The 20421-nt window shown below is 28.8% G+C and overlaps 1 protein-coding gene across 1 annotated transcript in view; it reads right to left on the bottom strand.

Moving 5' to 3' along the window:
* Positions 1 to 20421, bottom strand: part of Drl-2 (Derailed 2) — a 93813-nt gene that overhangs the window by 36951 nt on the left and 36441 nt on the right. The window contains exon 2 of the mRNA XM_035078924.1: positions 18839 to 18966. Coding sequence (XP_034934815.1) covers positions 18839 to 18966 — 128 coding nt within the window. The remainder of the gene's footprint in view (positions 1 to 18838; positions 18967 to 20421) is intronic.

Here is a 20421-nt window from a genome sequence, read left to right on the forward strand (position 1 = left end):
CTCTTGTTCATCCAAGCTGCAACTAATTTTAAGCATCTAAATTTTCACGAACACTCGATTTCATTCACAAAGCACTCGCGAGTGTGGTTTACTCGAAGCTTCGTAGATGTTACATTTCAAACGGTTTCGTAATTAGATGTAGCGCTACCATGCGAATAGTCGACAAGTTACTAGAGTAGTTAATTTTACGTAGTTATACTCATTTCAACAATATAAATTCAGCTTATATTCGCTTCTCATGCGACAGTTTGAATTCAATTGAAACCTTCTTGACAATTACTTAGTTCATGATAAAAAATTTTATTGTTAAAGCTCAAGTGTTAATTAGTATTAAATAGTCATACAATTGTTTCTTAACTGAAATTAAACTAAAAGTATTATTAAAAATAATAAAATTTGTTATGTTCATTAGAAACATTAATTTTAATTAAGTAAGATATCAATTGAATAAATAAAAAGAAAACTAATACTTTTTTTGAAACTGCCTCAATTCCCAAAGGTACATTCAAGATTTATATTTGCTAGCCCTCAAAATGGTTCTTCGGTCATAGGTTAAATATTTCACGTGTAATTAAATTTACAAAATAGAAAAAAAATTTCTCAAACATGAAAATAGATAATTATGCTTCATCTTCATGATATAAAAAAAATTTCAATAGATTGTTATAAATTTAGAATAATTTTTTGAATAAGGTAAAGTGCATAAGTAACATCTTGAAAGACTTTTAAGAGTCTATCACCAAATTAATTTTCTCACCAAATAACCTTACTTTACCCTCCATGCTTTCTATTGTGTAATTAAATTATCAGTCGAGGTAGGATTTATTTGAAATATATTGTAAAATATAACGGAATAATAACTTCAAGAAATATTATAAAAGAATGAAATCATTGATTAAATCAATTGCAAATTATATGTAGATGGAGACATATATTTATTTTACAATATTTAAGATCTCAGTTTTCCAAAAATATATTTACTATCTATTTATCAAAATGATTTCCAAAGACATCTGATTTTATATTTAAATCCATTGCATCGCTTTATAAAAAAACATAAATATATTCAAATCTAGGATCAATAGTGTTCTTTTTTATTCACATGATGCATCTCCATCTTTTTCTTCATGGCTACGGATATAGAAGTTTGTGGAAAGCACAATACAATCCTCTTATATAATATTCAAAGAAGAAAGAATGTGTTGTTAAATAAAAGTATGTCTTCAAAATATTCAATAATAGGGTTCATTATCTGCCGTTGTACTGTACGTATGTTATTATGTTTATTGATTAGAATGTTGCATTTCGTCTCTTGAAATTACTCTTTTTACACCCATTTTTTATCCACAAGCTTTAATCAACCACTATTGATTGACATAGATATTTTTTGGTAAAAGAGTATCAACCCCGATAGACAAGAGTTGAAATTTGACATCAATTTGAACTCAATATGTTGTAATACATACATATTGAGCTCAAATTGATGTCAAATTTCAACTCTTGTCTATCAGGGAAGTTCTGCATTTGACAAATTATAACTAATCCAAAATGAATTATAAAATCACTCATGAAATCATTTTTTTTTTTGCATTAGTGAAGTTTCTAGTTAGGTTTATAACTTAAGTTTTTATCATTAGCAGGTTGCAACTTGGTTTGATTCGAATGAATTGAATAATAAATAAAATGAAGAAGTATTACGTTTTAAAACATCACAATTATTTAAAAATTATAAAAATTTTTTCTTGATTGAATCAATAATGCTAATACCCTCAAATTTTCCAAGAAATGTAAGTGAAAGAGAAAGAAAAACCCGAGAACTTTATATGAAAGTACTACACATGAATATTACTTCCCCCGGGGCACAAGTAGACACTGGTATTTTTCTCATTTTTATCTTTTTCTCTCTCAGGAATATCATTCTCTCGTCGACGAAAAATAGACTTTGAGGCTCGAAATATAACTCAAGAAGCTTGAGGATGAATGCAATAGCAAAGTATCGTCGCTTCTACACTGGATGCCTTTTATATTATACCTACTCTCTTTCTGCTTTCTTACTCTCACAAAGTTGGTAAACTATCAGCAAACCTATCGTGGGGACAAATTTCCTCATCTAACTTTGCTTCGCGAGATGAGATGATCGCTCAATGCCACCTTCCATGGCGCAATCGCTCGTCGTACCACTGCAAAGACCTCGTAGCTTGTGCGACCAATCTTTCTTTTTCCTCAGACTCCCAAGAGGAAAATTAATGAAGGAATGCACAACTTTTCTCCAATCTACTAACTTCCTCTCCAAATCGTTTTTATGTTACTTAAAGTATAATCTATAACTACTTTAAAGTCACAATTATGTAATTTTAATCTATAGCCATTTATTTCAGGTAGAAGTGTTTGGAATTTATAATAATGTGCTATCACAATGCTTCATTCAAATCCTCTTGGTAATTCGTAAAATTTGTTTACTCACTCAAACAAAATAAGCACTGATGAAAGAGCAAAAATTTTGAAGTTTTGCGTCGTTTATTTGATATCTATTTTAGAGAATGTTTACAATATTGAAACTTGTTTTCTTCTATCTCTGCCTGGAAAAGCTTTGTCCTACATTTGAAAAATCATCTTTTTTCTGTTGATTGTTGTTTTCAATTGATATTGCACGACTTTCGTAACAAAGTTATTGGTTATTGGAAAAAATGCATCATTTTTAACTTCAAAATCTAATAAATCTACAAAAAAAACGTCAAACAGCAGTGGAATGAAAATCATTGGAATCATCTTTTCAATGATTTGTTTGCTTTGGAGAATTGACAGATTGTTACATGTTGACAATAGTTTTTATGAAAGGCTTTTGTTAAATTTGTGTTAAAATATTTTCTTAATTTAATTACTTCACAATAATTTCTAAAAAAAATTAAAAAGACTGTCTATTAAAAATTTATTGTTTATGTATAAATAATGTCATAAAAAAATCGAATGATGAAAATTATGTAGATTCTATTATTTATAAAAATCGGGTGACAAATAGTAGTATAGTACAGAAAAAATGAATTCATATCAATTGATACATTGATCAAATTATAAGTATTTCAACATTTTTACTTATTAATGTTAAAACTGTTAGTGCTCGTATTGATTAAATTTTCATAAATGATTTATTATGGTTGTATCGATTCTCGAAAATTTTTCACAATGCTGAGCGTATTAGAGGCATGTTACATTATTTTTGAAAAAATATACTTGTATATATATGTAATTTGAATATATAAAATTTGCAATAAGCATCCAATGTTGCGGTGGCGTAAGTGGTAATGCGTTAGGCCACTATAGTACAGAGTTGGGTATACACCTAAATAAGTACATCCTAGAATGCGAGATTATCTATTTTCTTAAAAAAGATAGGCCATCTGTTTTAGTGGTCCTGTTAATAAACTATTCACTGATTTCTAATGCCAAGTTCTGTCACTGATATCGAATCAGCGACCAACTTGAAACTGGCAAATAGTGAATTTTACTTAAAAAAAAGAAATCCGTAACCTGAGAGATGGAAAATTATCGTAGTTACAATCGATTCTCCAAGCTTGACTACTTCAAAAATTATAACGTTGTAGCGGTGACCTGAGAATCCTAGTTCGAATCCAGGCTGCAACAATATTTTTTTTCAACTTTTTATTATTGTATTGAATCTTTACGCTATTATATATGTAAAAACATACAAAGGAGTATTCTCTAAAAATAAGAAAATAAAAATTACGACAAAACAGTCTATATTGACTGATTTACAGTTATAAAACCATTACTGCTTAAATTAGTCTTATTATTATCACTCGAAACCGTAAATATTTACTGATTCAGTTCAAGAGAGTAGATATGCATGTGGGTAATTCAAATGTATAGAACTCTCATGGTCCAATCCCCGATAGCCATTCGTGATAATCATATATACATCACACGATTTAAGAAACGAATTTCAATCAAGTTTAACGCATATGTATTACATTTACTGAATAAAAATTCATATTGGTAAATTAATGATCAAATTTAGGGATTCATAATCGATAAATAATTTGGTGAATTATTGCAACAAAGTATTTACGCAAAGTTGCTCTTGTATTTACTAAATTTATTTCTTAATATATATGAGCGAAATATTGGATCATATTAACAACATTCAATGCGTCATCTATTTACAAAAATTATCAGTAATCTAATGACGACACTAAATGAATGAAAGTTGATTTAAAAGAAAAATTCAATTTTATCATATACAAAATTAAAGAGACGTGTCGTACGATTTACGTAAATCTATTTAAAAAGTTATGATCAAGTTTTATTAACAAATCTTTACATCAGATTTACATCATTACATCTGTAAATTTGTTGTAAATTTTTGGTAAATCCAATGATTCAAATGATCTAATTTCGTACAAAAGCATGTATGACGTTGTAACGTCTTTTCAATATGGCTGCTAATAAGTTTAAGTTGAATGACATTTTTTCTGTTTGTAAAGAAAAACTATAAATTAGTGCATATAACCAGTGCTGGTAATTATTGGGTAAGTAATGTTATTAATAAATACATTGTATTGTGTATTTGACGATGTTTAGTTTAATATATGGATATAGCTATATGTATTTACGTTAATATTTTCAAATCTATAATAGCATTAACTATAATGTTTTACTTTCAGACATAATGGATCTGCTTCTTACTATGTTAATTATTCTTGTAACCATTGTCGTCTTTATGATTAGATATAGTTCAAAAAGGAAATCTAATAATTATTTAATTGAAGCTAGACGATCTCAACATTTACGTCAACTAAAAGAAAATTCTTTATTAAATGATCATTGTGCAGAACCAACTAGATCTCATAATCATAACATTGCCAATACAGCTAACATTCACAATAATGAAAATTTTGTAAATAATGATCATGATGAGGATTATTCGAAAAGGATATGACAGAAGTCCTTCGATCCTACAAGCAAAGTGCTCGGAATGTCCGAAGACCAGAAAGAAATGAAGGAGTTCGTTCCCGTAAAAAACAAAAAGCACAAGAATTATTCAGAAATGATGACAGTGAATGACTATTTTGTGGTTTATAACTATACTTATATATACATTTTTTTTATATTAATTATTAAGTGATATGAGTTTTTAACCTTAAGTTTGAAAATTCTTTTCTATTTGAATATTATTTTACGTTACATAATAATCAATGTTAGTTTTTAAAAAAATTATCATGATCAAGAAACTTGAATAATAATTATAATACATTATAGTACTTTGAAGTACTTTACATTGTATTTGACCAACTGGTTAAAGTGCGATTTATTAACATATTTAATATTAGTCAATAAATAGTAAAATGATTTCTAATTTAGTGGAATATTTTTTAATCGTTATTATAATGATTCTTACGAGCACCATGATTATATGTATTTGATAATAATTGATTAAAAATTTGTAATTCTAAATTTATTTAGTAAAAATTTTTAAATATGTACAAAATTTATTCAATGTACTTTCAAAACATTTTTACTATATAGATGTACAATTAATAAATTTTTATCAATTATTATTAATTTTCAATTTTATTCCTAAATCTCAATTTTCTATCATCATATTATTAATTACAGTTTATATAAATATGACAACAAATATTGCCGATTTTAATGTTGTAAATTTCAACCTCATATGTTCCTCATGCGTTTCCTACATTTCAATCTTTTCAATAATACGTCTTATTTACGTATATGATGAAAGTAAATGAATTTACAAAGAATTGTCTTTTATCCTAATATTCATTTAACTTCATATAATGATGTGAATATGATTCAAATATTTTCGTTCACAAGCCAAACAACCTTTACGCATATGATGATGATACGAATCATCAACTTGAAGTAAATGTGATGTAAATGTGGCTATCGGGGAAGCTTATACAATTTTATTCGGAATTTTGAATAAAATTTATCATGCTACCGAGTAATATTACTTAATATTAAAGAATAAATTAACACTAATATAAATATAACTTTTACACAAAATAAATTTTATTGTAAATAATCTTGAAATATACTTTACAATATATGTATGCTGTAAAAATGTTTTTTCTACTCATCAATGCTAAAATTTTTTTACTTGAGTAACAAGTATATTTTTTATATTCGATTTTAATTGAAAATTTTCTTATTATTAATAAGTAATTACTTATTAATAAGACATAATTACTGTCTTATATTAATATTTAGCTTATCAAATCGAAAATATTGAATAATTTAAAAAAATACTTATCGTTATTAAAAAAATATTTATCTTATGATACGTATCTGTAATTTAAATATATTAAACTTGCAGTAAACATTTAATGTTGCAGTAGCGTAAGTGGTAACGCGTCCGGACAATGTTGTATAGTCGCGTGAGTACATCCTAGATTGCATGAGCCTTTCCTTCTCTTTAAATCTCTCTCTCAGCTATTGATTGAATCAATGAATGATTTGGTGTTGGAGAAAAATAAATAGTCACAGATGGTGCATGTTAAGAAGGCCTGCAAACTAAGAGATGAAAAAATTCTTTATTAATTCATGATTGGTTCTTCGAGCCCTTAACATCTTCAACTGAGCTTATCTGACAGAAACAATTCTGCCAGTAAGAAACAGACAAACCAAATTGAATCCGCGATTGTGCATTGGTAACCCAGAAATCCTGGTTCAAATCCAGGCTGCAACAAAATTTTTTTTTTTTCTCATCTTTCAATGTCTTATTAGAAATCTATTTTAATTATACTACTTTTACGAATTTTTAATTTTGGTATCACTTTATATTTTTTGAGTATACTTATCAAAGAACTTTATAATAATTGAGAGAATGCATAAACAGTTAAAAAATATTTTCAAATATATGAAGCAGTGTATATTATTCTTAGAATAAAAATACAATTAAATACTAAACATGATCTAATATTTATTGTCTTTAGCAATAAATATATTGCTGTTGAAATTGTATGATTGCAGCTTGAATTTTTTTTTACAGAATGGTAATCTATGTAAAGCCACTTTAATATTTAACTTTCTGTTCATTTTTAGTTTTTAAAGAGTATTTATTTTTATTATCAACCAAATTGATTAATATAATAAATGAGTAAGATTAATGACAGTTTCAAAAATTGTGTGCATATGAATTATATATTGTATACATTTCTACAAAAGTAGGGCAAACAATCTTCATAACACACTGTAGTATTGGACAGCAAACAAATTTTTCATCTCAATATATAAATATATGGTAGAATCATTTTTCATTCAAAAAATGTCTAATCTGTAATTTAAGACACGTCAAGTTCATTTTCTTTCTTATCAATAGCTTTTTTATTTGTAGAATAAAGTATGTAGAGAAATGAGGCAGAACGAAAACCGACAGGGCAAATAAACGTGCCAAACGTGGGCGACAGACTCTGCGACAAGTAAGAGAAAGGGAGGCAAATTGAAAATGTTATTGGCCTTTGTTTAAAGTTGCTATCAGTGGTTACGTGATGACTGACACCATTATCCCTCCTTTTCTTCACCCCTTGGCAGTTGCCAAAGTCGCGGCTAAACTCCCATCCTTTGACTCACCCCCTACTGAGACGTGCGATGTCATATAATGTATCATCTCGTTTACCTTCCTGAAGGCTCGGTCAACTATTGGATGGTATCTACGTATACTTTGACATAATGGAGGGTGCATTATGCGGAGTACGCGTGCAAGATTTCCGTCCATCGACCTCAAGAGGGAAGAATGCCAGCCGTGTCTCGAACGATTTTTCATCCTCTCTGAGACGGTATTAGAATTTAAACAGGCGTTGTGTTTAAGTTATTTAAGAATTTTTTTATCTATTTATGTTAATAAAGCGGATTTATTCCATAATCCAAATAAACAAAGAAGAATTATAATTTTAATATCAATAAAGCTTCTATGAACTCTTCGAAAATTACAGCATAATTCATGTATGAAAATAACCTAAGGTATTTTGATAAGAAAATTAAATTTGATGTAAAGCGCTATTTTTCCTGAATTAAATGTAAATTATCTTTATTTAGAGAATGGAAACGTTTTGTGAAGAATGTTTACGGAGAATTTATAGCATTATTATGAGCATTAAGAATGAATTTTTATGAAAATATTAGTTTGTCACGAAAAACGACAATAACATGAGGTAATATAGCACAATTCGTACATTGTAAATCTACATACACATTTAGAGGAACAGAATGGATTAAAATATTTAAGCTCATCTATATAAAATTCCGTAAACAAACTAAAAGTATACTTAGATATGCTGTAGCTTGTTCATGTATTTTTGTTCTATGTTTCAAAACGTTCCTTTGAACATTGAAATTCACAACGTGCTCATGCTTTAATCATACTACCATTTACTCTTTGAGTAATAATTATACTTTGGAGTTGTTAGAAACAAACTGAAATAGGTACATTCAAGGACAAATAAAATTTCATACATAAGTGATCAATGTTTTATTCTAGGAATCATTTTAATATGCTTTGAGGCTTTTTAAGTCTGTTTTTGATCTTCCTTTTTCAAATGTACGTAGCCTAAAAACAGACGAAAATTAGAATTTATAAAATTTTTTCCAATCAACATTCAATAATTTTCATATTGTTGACAGTATTTAATAATAATTTATTGGTTATTGAAATAATATTTTTTGAATATTTATTAGACCATAAAAAAATAAAATTTTGACTTGGATTAATATTTGATAGAAATTTTTGTTGAGGCAACATTATTTTATTTGAAGTAAAGATGAAAATATTTACATTAATTATAACTTTATGTGTTGAGAAACAACTAAAATGAATGTTTGTATGAATTGAATTACACAATCTGTCAAGTGCAAATGTATTTAGTAGTAATGAATTGTCTAACCATTTTCAATTAATTTAATATACAACGTCAATCTTGGGGCGATATCTTATGAATATAATTGATGTTTAATTACCGAAAATAACATTCAAACTTCTGGTGTAATTATACTCTCTGACTTTTAATAATCATTTTTGTACTTTAATTAAATTGAAGACATATCAATAAATTTGCCGTTGTTACATTTTTTTGCAATTATTAATTTTTTAACAATCAAATAAAAAATAAAACATTGAAGCTAAGAAAAGTTTTCATTGAATTAATATTTTTTTATAAATGTAAATATGTTGATCCATGCATACAATACGACAAGTAATAAAAAATATGTTAAATTCTACATTTTACATTTGTAAAAAATATATCACTTTCTATCGTTTAGAATGCACATAGATAAACACATATTTGTCACATTTATGTTTCTTTCATTGAAATTATAAACAGTATGGTAATTTGAACAACAATATTTCATCTTTAATGTATAATAAAATTATTCATCCACATGAATCAAACAACCTTAAAAAAAACAATTTTAACTTCTGATATCTGTAAAAAAATCAACAAAAACAGCGATTTGCGTTATTTGAGGATTTTTTTCAAAAAAGAAAACTGTACGTTACATCTAGATGATTAATTGATAAAAACATGAAAAACGATGTAAAATGTATTTAATACAAGCATTTTATATCTCACACTGAGATAGATTTTCGCGGATATTTCATGGGAATTACGTCCAGGTCTCCGGTTTCGAGTGATTATACTGTATAATCCGTTAGGGTTGGAGAGAAAACGACGGTTGCGCAAGGTTGGAGTGAGATGGTGGCGACCGAGTGTTTGTCACGGCCACGACGCGGTGTGTTTCACGGTGTCGAGTATACCGTGATATTCACTGTTATCCGAAACACGAGGCTGTTATCCCACAGGACTTATCGTAGCTAGCGTCGCGTCGATGCCATCAAGGGGGTAACATTAACGGGCAGCCTCCATTGCGCATACGTACTTGTTGTGTATGTGTGTATTATTCACGTAAAGCATCCAAGCAGGAACGAGTAAATTAATCACTCTGCGTCACCAATCGTGATCTCGGTGAATTTGCAATTAATTTCAAATTGCTATCATCATTGTTGACAGATATGATGGGTTAAGAAAGTGTGAGGATAATCATAAGGGATCGTTCACACATGGGCGTGTCCTTCCAGTCTATTCCTTCGGTAATTTAGATTAACTCAACTCCCCCAATCATTATTTCACATTCATAGAGAAAAATGGAATTTATTGGAAGTATAAAATATATTTTATTTATTGCATAAAAATTGTCGTGATTTCGCATTCTTTTGTTCTAGGTTATGTGGAGTATTTTATGTATTTATTATTTTTTAGGAATATTCAATAGTGACGTATTTATAGAAGTTCATCGTAACTATTAATTAGATTACATGAAAGTATGTAGAATTTTAATTCTACTAAAATATAAACTAGGTCAAATGTAAATATAAACAGTAGCAGATAAATATTTAATTCCATATTTAATGCTTAAACCATTGTATTAATTGTTTGTTGGTGCTGTTAAGGTAATTAATTAATTTTTTATTTCTTCAACGGCAATTATGATTTACAGAGTAATTGAAACTCAATAAACTTTAGCCATATCACTGTCAACAATTATTTATCTGATTAATCTATGAAAGAAAAAAACTACTACTGTATTATGAGAAATGAGAAAATAATACTTAGAAACAATTTAGAAGATCTCTGAATAAATATGAGTGATTCAGAATCATATGTTTATGCTAATCCTTTTTGAAGCCTCAAATACACAAGCCTAATCACTGAGACAAGGGGATATGGCCGGAGGGTCCCGCATATAGACCGACAAGACACTAGAGTAGTATCTAAAAAGAGAGAAAGTCTAGTAATATCTTTTTTATCGAGAATACGCCCCATCGAGTCTCTGTCGCTGCTGGGGGCGACAGTATTACAAGTAATTGTTGCCGTGGGGTAAGTTCTCTCTCACACTTCCCAACCCCGTTTTCCTTGGACCCCCCGGGGCGTCGAAAACACCCTCTATCTCGTCTCCGGTTCCTTTTCCCCACTTCTCACTCTATTTCTCTTCCGCTTTTTCATCCTCTCACCCCACTTCAGGGTGGAGCAGCTACCCCCCAGAGAAAAGTGGAGGCAACTTTCGTCTAACAAGTGGATGATTCACAAATCATCCCCAATTGCTCGGCTCTCTGGTGTCGCGAAACTTTATTCGCGCCCGTATTCATCTGCGTTTGCACTGAGATACATTTTGCTTTACCCTTATACTTGCTCATCACCGCCCACTTGGTGCAAAAGGGGACGTAGACGAGATCGTGACGAAGTTTACTGTGGGAAAATTAAGATGACAAGTGACTCACGATTTTCAAGGAGACTAAAGAGATGTGACAAACGCTTGGAATTGATGGGGGGAATTAGTATTTGATGAGGATGCTGGTGCTTGTATGTACCAATACTAACCTACAGGAAGTCGTTAACTACTTTTATTTTGGTGAATTTAGAGATTTTATCTAGCTGTTTGACATCTGTAAGCTGTTAAAACTTTTACCATCATCCCCTTCAAAGTGTCACCAAGGTAATAATTACTACTGTAATCGTAAAATTTATTTTACGTTAATAATTTTTTATATTCAGACAAATTGAAGAGAAAGGGATTTATTGTTTTGATTGTGATCGATGAAGAGTGATAGTTTATATCATTTTTTAGCTTTTTTTTTTAAAATAGTTGTTCAATTAAATTAAATTAATAATGAAAATATTCATTTCCAATATCTTTCATCGAAAATTAAATTCCTAAAAAGTTATGTCGGATGCTTTTATGGTGCAATGTACTAATTTGACATGTATGATGAAGCTTTTGCATCACGAGATCTCTTTGCTAATGTTGTCACTTGAAATTTTATATTTAATTGATTCAATTTAATATGCAATGAATTTTGCTTTATTCATTTTTAATGAACTGATTATAAATTTTATTTGAATTATCGGATATTTTTAATTGTTATTATGTCGAATAATTTATTAAAATATTATATGATAATTATTATTACTTCTACACTGTACTTATTAATTGTTCTTAATTATGATAAATTATACAAAAAATATATCTCGTGAAGTAGCGTTACATAAAATATGTATTTGATAAATATCTCATTCAAATTTGTCAAATATAACAATTCTTTAATGCTCAATGTGATAAATTTTTCTAACTTTTAAAAAAGAGTTAAACACCAGTTTAAGTTTGTATATTGTTTTCCTCATAAATTCAAGTATTCTTAAGTGGTTCCTCCAACTTAGAATGTCGTCCTCAAGAGGATAAATATAACCTTCTTTAAGCTTTATTTATTATTTTTATTTTCTGCTCAATTAAATTCAACACTAGCTGATAGTAAAAGTAATGATAAGCCAACGTAAAGAAATTAATTATCCGATGACTCAATGTTGAAAGGCAGTAGAATAATGTTTTGAAGACAGGGCAACAAATGATGATGAGTCAGCTGAAAAATCACTCTAGAAATGGTTTCCATGAGAATAGAAAATTTCGCTGAATGGCTATAAGAGTTGGTAGATAAGTCAATGCTGTATCAACCACATACATAGTTATCAATAGGGAGAACAAGAGAAATGGCAGGACAAGGCTGTCTAGTGGGGTTCAGAAGTTGTGGATTGATCTTGATAAAGTCAAATAGCTTTTGTGACTCATTGATGTTGGTCGTAGATTTCGATTGCTCTAAGAAAAATTTCTCGAGTGTTCGAACAAGGACGTTGATAGTATCATGCTTGAATTGGCGGATGGTTAGATAGTATAGGATAGGATAGAGGATAAAGGATAAATCAAAATGGTGTGGGTTAAACCATACCAACGTGCGAAAGTGCACATACTTTGAGTGAGACGTGCTTGCTCGACTAAGAATTTGCGAGATAAAACCAGGATAAGCCTCAAGAACAAATCTTGCAAGTTTCTATCTTTGGATACGAAGCAGAAGAATACCAGAGAATAAATTGTGTTAAAAATGAAGCAGCCATGTTAACTTTTTATAAAAACAGACTATTTGGGAAAATTAGACAGCTTGAATTTCTTTTACTTTTTACAATTATGAATAATTAAAATAAGCAATTATTGAAAGTAGTTATATTCACTTGTTTTATAAGTATCTATTTTTAAAAATTTCAGAAATTTTTTGTTTTCAACATTCGATTTCTTATTTTTTTGAATTAGTCAAATGAAAAAATGATAAAAAATCAATTGAAGGATAATAATAATACCTGGAGATTTATGTTATATAAATTGAAAGAAAGCAGTTTAAAGTAGAGGATTCAAGCTTTTCAATGATCCTTAGATTATTGCTATACGATTTTTTTTCAAGAGTTATTGAAGTTCAACGTTGAGAGTAACGTTTTTGCCTTAACAGCTAATAACTCAAGTGAAAAAAGTCATACAACATCCATTAAAACAACGTTTTATGGAGAAAAACAGCAAACTTGAAACACATTTAACCGAAATTCTTTAAGCAAAAAAATGTTCACCCCATTTTAAACAAAATCTACTGTAAGGAACTTAGCTAAAAGTAGAAAAAATGGTTTCTCTTAATTAGACTAATGATTCTATAATTAATATTATAGAAAAAAACGTATCAACTACGATATAATAGATTTTTTAAAAACTAAAACTTAAAAAAAAGTAATTTTTTTCTAGAGATTAATACTCCTGAAGCAAATATAGAGTAAGTAAAGTTAAATTATACTCCTCGAATTCTCCAAGAGACTCATATTTCCTTATTTTCCAAGTTTACAGAATATTGCTGTAACAAATGACAAAAATAATAATACCAATAAATTTTTTTAAAAGTAAGCAAAAAAAGGAGTAAATAAATGATAAAAAGCAATTCTTTTTACTATATTCTAGCAACTCTTCCATCTCGTCGCGGACGAATTGGAAAAAAAGCGCGAGTGACTCGGAGATTACCATCGAGAGGCAGAGTTGTGGTTCGGGATTTTAGTTCTGAACATTTCTCTCGTCCAGACTAACGAACTCAGTTGGAACGAGAAATCCCGCAGATAACGGGATGGAAAATGCTCTTTGCGATGAAGCTACCCAAAGGATAGAGAGTGCAGAGAGACGGAAGAAAGAGACAAGTCTATGCCAGATTTGCTGGTGCAGCATAAGGACAGGATAAACATTCGACTCGGATTCCAACGTCTTTGTAGACGCTACGTATGAGAGGTTGCAATTGCCATTTTAACCCTTCTATTTCAGCTGAACTCTATACTCTATATCACGTACGGATATGCTATCTGATCGAAATTCTACAGTAGTGCTTGGAAATTAGAGTAATCCGGGAATTTGTTCAAGCAAAATATTTTAGATTCGTTCATGGTTCACTAAAGACGTATGGTGTATTTTCTTCGATGCATGAAACACTTTACTCCAACTGGGAATAGAACTTTTATTTGCATTACTGTTGAAAGTACTTATTAACTTCCTCAAAGGTTATACACCATAAATCTAGGTGTCGTCAAGTGTAACATACCAACCTAAGATGCAAAATGTTAGGACATAATGGAGTACCATCATGTTCTGTTTACTTTCTCATCGTTTTTTGATTTTATTTCTTCTGTTAACCATCTTTCTATATTCCAAAAGAATATTTAATTTGTTTAATTCTTATAACATAACCGATTTCCCACGAATTCTGATTACATCTTGTGATTGTCATTTTATTGAATAAAGTTTTTCTTTTTTTAATAATAAAAGACGTAGAGATTACTTTCTTAATTTGTGTGACGTCCGGCGGCTTATCGCTGACTGCTAACACGTTGTTGGTCATATTTATCAAGAATTAACCAATCACATGTTTATCTCTTGTAACAAAAAGCTAGGTATAACGCACAATCCAAGAATATCTCTCACTCATTTCTATTGTTTGTAAGAATATTTTTCACATGATAATCTCAGTATGTGATTGAAATGCACAAAACATAGAGTTATGTTGTAAACATCGAACAAAATAAATATTTTTATAAAATGCAAAAAAAAAATTTGAAGAAAAATAGAATTCATAAAATTATCGACAAAGAGTTGGAAATTTTTTAACCATAGCACGCTCTGTATACATATTGTAAAATGTAGCAAAATTTAAATTAAAAAAAAAATTAATAAAACTATTTATTACGTCAATATGATATCGAATATTGAATATAATATCAATCCATTCATGATATCGAGTTTGATAGGGTGTGTTAGATTACTGTATTTGATACGAAGCCCTGGTTAAAAACTACAATACAACTACAGTATCGTCAATTCTTGTTTTGAAATATATATTGAATTATAATTAATAATCTTACTTATAAAAGGTACTAACTTTTCCTAATTCAAGTAGATTGAGATGTTAGATCATTGCTTGTAATATTTTATTAATAACTTCTGAAAATGTGCGATAAAAATACATTATTGTGAATTTCAACAAAACTGTATAGACTTTACATTGAAAGAATAATAATTGTAATAAATAGGAAGAAAAATTTTTTTTAATCTAGCCTAATTATTTATGTTTCATTACACTTTAAATTATTATCATAATAACATAATTCTATAGAATTATAACCAAACAATTATATCTAATTGAGATAAATGAGAAGAAAGATATAAAATATTTATATGCGATAATGTACATTTATTTGAATCACACGTTATCGAAAAAAATAAAAAATAATTGAATAAAATTTCACTAGTGTTCAAAATTGAGCTTTCAATATTTTAAAATTAAAAAATATCTGGATAAAAGGATGAAAAAAATCAAATCCATATTTAGAGAGAAAAGAAGATTATCATTTGTAGCAGGGTCGAACAATTTGTGCAATTTATTGACTGGTTTAGTAAAATTTAAAAGTAACCGATATGTATGAAATATTGAATACTCTATTCAAATTTATTTAGAGTCAAATCGCGCAATTTTATTTGTTATTTTATTGTAATTTTATCGTAATTTCATTGAATTTACTTTCAGTATTACAGAAATACTTTTTTTATTGAATTATATTCAAGTGTTTCCCTGATACAATTACACAACCAAATTCTGGTTTAGTCAAATCTGAATACGAAAAATAATCAACTTATTGATCAGTTTTTATTCTCCGGCTATTTTACTTTTTATTTTTTTTGTAGACATGTTATTCACATAAAAGAAGTTTAAATGAACTTTATGATAAATGCCGAGTTACTTATTTCGTTTGTAGAATAATTTGTATCAAGTATTAAGTTTCCATTTGGCAGTATTATTTTATTTTTAATCATTATTGATCCTTTTAGACGAATCAAATGAATCCATTTTTGTTTTAAATGAAAAACTAACTTTTTTCTATTTTCATGATAAGAATAATATCATTGACCATTGAAATATTTTCATGATATTTTCAAGAAAATATATTTCAATTATTATCCGGTTTGACTGACCCTCTCACAGATTCGATTTTTCTTGTTACCGCGACCTTCACTCTATCATCGCAAGGAACTTTTGCTCCCTTTTATACTAAAGGGCTAGGCTTGTCGTATACCACGATGTAGCAGAGCGTCAATTTCCTTGTCGTTTAACGTTTGATTGAGGGCGAAGGAAAAACGAGTTTCCCATTTGCGTTGCTGAGAAAGAAAACAGATTGACGTGGGAATAAAGTGGAAAAGGATCACCTCTAGCCGTTTCTCTTTAGCGTTGGTTGAACGTTCGGTTTCCTTGACGACCGTATATACAGAGAAAGGACAAACTCAACCACCGTGCCACACGGTTGTTTGTATTTCATATTGATAGAGTATTGATACTCCCCTTGGTTCCGAGTCGACCGACAGGTCTCGAAAACCACTGGGATCTCACCCTATCGCGGCTGCAACCCCTGACTGGCCTTCACCCTCGACGTCTCACCAACGACCCATTTCGAACAAATACGAGCTTCTGTTACTATTGTCATAGTCACGTGTTTATTTTGTTTCGCATTGTTACACTCGTCTCTGTTAATGGGCTCTAAAAGAACTTTTTCTCTCTCCGTCACACCCTCATCCTCACCCTCGCTCTCTGATCTCAGCTCTTCAATGGGGTGTTGTGATTTTGTATGATTGTTTATCTCACAAATCTATTAAAGATTCAGTTACTAAAGATGAATTTACTTTTAACTGTGAGAAATATTGTGCTCGGAGGAGTAAGTTTTAAATAATGAATATGCTGAGAAGGTTTGATAATAGTCGATGAATCGATTTTTTTTTTCAATTATCAAACTGATGTTTCATTTTGTTACTATTTGTGAAAGAAGATCTTTTAAATTTAAAAATATCAAAACATAAATAATTCATTCATTTGATTTCATAAGCCATTTTCAATCTCTCACGAAAGAATAGATATTATAATCTAAAATTCTTCATCTGTTTATTAATGATATCGTAGCCATCTAGGACAATATTGAAAAAAGATTTTGAAATTTTTTAATTTCAGCACTTTTTTATTTACACTGAAAAAAATAATGTTTAATTAAAGTTAGATTTACTAATAGTTAATATAGAATTTTAACTATAAACATGACATGTTAAATTTAAATAAATCCTTGTCTCGGTGTATATATAATATATGCTTAATTCGTATAAATATAATTATTATTATGTATACAGAGGTAAAAATGAAAAAAAATTATTATTCATCTATTTTTGAACTGTAATCTCAATTATATCTATCCGGTAGGTTATTGTATCAGTCATTATTATTGGTATTTATCCTATTGGGATTTTCATTCCATGAATATTTTTAGATAACTATATTTCTTCACATTGATTTATTTGCATACAATACGATTATGATTGATATACGAATTGGATTTTAAGCCCTAAACTTTCATCAATAACGAAACAATTTTAAAAATATTTATTCATGAGCTTTGATTTATCCACGAAATCTATTCTCTAAAAATTTATAATTGAGTTTCACAGTTAGATGTACAATCCTGTGTTGATTTCTTATTTGGCAGAAAACAGTTTAGTCATTTTCGAACTTTTAATAATAAATGCAACTACATATTTCTCTTAGTATATATATGGTCTTATTACCAATTCACTTAATAAACAGTAAGTATAAATAATGTTTGTAAAAAGTAAAAAAAAAAAACAATGAGAACAGAAGAAACTGTACAAAACGAAAACAATATTAGTAACAAGCACTCTTTATAAAATTTTTAATTTAATAAAACCTTTCATAAATAAAGAAAAAACAAACAATTTATTTTTAACAAGCCTAGTTTAAAATGGTTTTATTAGTTTTTACAGAAACAAAGTGTGAACATAAAAAAGGTCGATTGAATGAATTTGAAGGTCAAAATAAAAAAGCATAGTTTAATTAAATTTTTTAAATAAGAACTTGTTAAAAAAGAAAAAAAAACGCTCTTGTACTGAAGAGAAGAATTTAATTCTCTTACGAAAAATATTTTTCTCTTATCCTTAATGAATCATTTCGATAAATATTTAATTGGCTTTCTACGGTACTCTATAACGGTTTATATTATGTTGTGAATAAAATATTGAGTCTCATAGCCGATTATGTAGTTCCGAAAAGTGCAATCAACCGAAACCTACTCCCCTTGAGAGCACTCGTGCATACGCCCCTTAACACGAATAAACGAGATCTTCATCCCGTTTATACATACACCTACAACGATTGGTATATACGTGTTAGTCACATGTTTACTTTCTTTTACATGGACGCGTGTCTCGTGTTAATGGTCCAGAGATTTTCCTAACACTTTTCAAGTCATGAAATTGATCTCCTCTCATAATTATTTATAATACATCGTGGTAGAACTATCAATGTTATCAAATTACTAGTAACAATAAAGACTATAATTAAACTTACGGGAACTCCTGCTGTGCTTTGCCAAGAAAATTCAAGATCAGCTATGTTTGCTGGCACTGGGACGACGAAAGTCATGGCATAAGTGTTTGGAACGCCCTCTCTTACGTAAAATAATTCAGCTTCGAGACCTAGAAAGAAAATTATGTTATTCTTGAGCATTTAGATCTTTTTTTGGTCTATTAATATTATTTTATTTATTGTCGTCTACTCTTCTCTGTCTCAAGTCTTCATATCATAGCATTCAAAGCAAATTAGAATTCAAACTTTGATCATTTTTTTTGCAATAACCCTAGTAGTCAAATCAACGTAAGACTGACAGAAGATTTACGTATGTTGGCCTAAATTTATCATTTTTTTTATTATGTATCTGCCATTTTTCTAAAACAGACGTACAATTACAATCTGATGCAGACTGGAAACAAACGTACATAAGTCTGACCAAAATTCTGACGTCAGGACTGGCTGCTAGGGAATATTAAACAAGTTTTAAAATATTCAATTCTAATTAAGAAATTTCGATATTTTTGACAGTTTTAAATGATTATTTATGAGTTGCTATAGGGTAGTTGATAGGCTGTCAATAAAATCGATAAATCATTAATTTATATTTAAATTAATAATTAAATTCTTTTAGTAATAGCCTACCCTCTGAAAAGAAAATTATTAAACATCACTGTAACATAGTAATTATTAATCGTTAAAATGAAAATATTCATTATTTTTCTGTGATTGTCACCAATTAATTATTATAAAGTAACTGTAGTTACACGGTGAAAATTTTTTCACTAAATGTAAGTGCAAAAATGACAAGTGTACATTTCGACATTTAGAAGTGAAAATATTTTTATCCAACAGTGAATTTAGGGTTGTCATAAGTAATTATTATACTAAGACACCTCTTAAATATCAAGTCTACTTACAAGAACTCAAAATTTACGGCTAGTTAGAAATATTTTTACTTCTAAATTTCGAAATGTACACTTGTCATTTTTGCACTTACAGTTAGTGAAGAAATTCTTTCCGTGTTAGTACTGTAATGTTACAGTAGTTATCAAGCAGAAACAAAGTCGAAGAACTTAGACTGTATTTGGTACTTGAATGAGTGATCCCTTCTCAAGTTTTTTTTTTTAAATAAAAATATTAAGTCTATTTTTAGTTTAACTATTAATGACTTTAACTAAAAACAGATTGAATTTTCTTTGGTAAGAAAACTTAAAGCGGACTAAATTTTTTAGCCCGGGATTTATTTATTAGTGTTTCTTTGAAAAGAAAATTTATCCAGAACATTCAATAATAATTTTCAATGAGGAAAAATCCGTTCAACATTTCCGTCAGGTCATTGAGTAAAAAAGATATTCAATTTATTGTCAATCAAATTAATTTTATTACTAAAAAAAGTAACTTTTTTCAATTAGATTTTTTTTTTGCTAAATATTTTCGTTATCGTACTGAATTTTTAAATATCGATTTTAGTATTTTGTCATTTTTTAGCATCAAATTCTATCAAATATATTCGAAATAAAATAAAAACGTTTTAACAAGTTATAATGATCATACAATTATTACTCATACAACAGAAAATG

The sequence above is a fragment of the Chelonus insularis genome, unplaced genomic scaffold, assembly GCF_013357705.1.
Source record: "Chelonus insularis isolate UGA/USDA-ARS -01 unplaced genomic scaffold, ASM1335770v1 contig_17_pilon, whole genome shotgun sequence".
NCBI classification, from domain to species: Eukaryota; Metazoa; Arthropoda; class Insecta; order Hymenoptera; family Braconidae; genus Chelonus; species Chelonus insularis.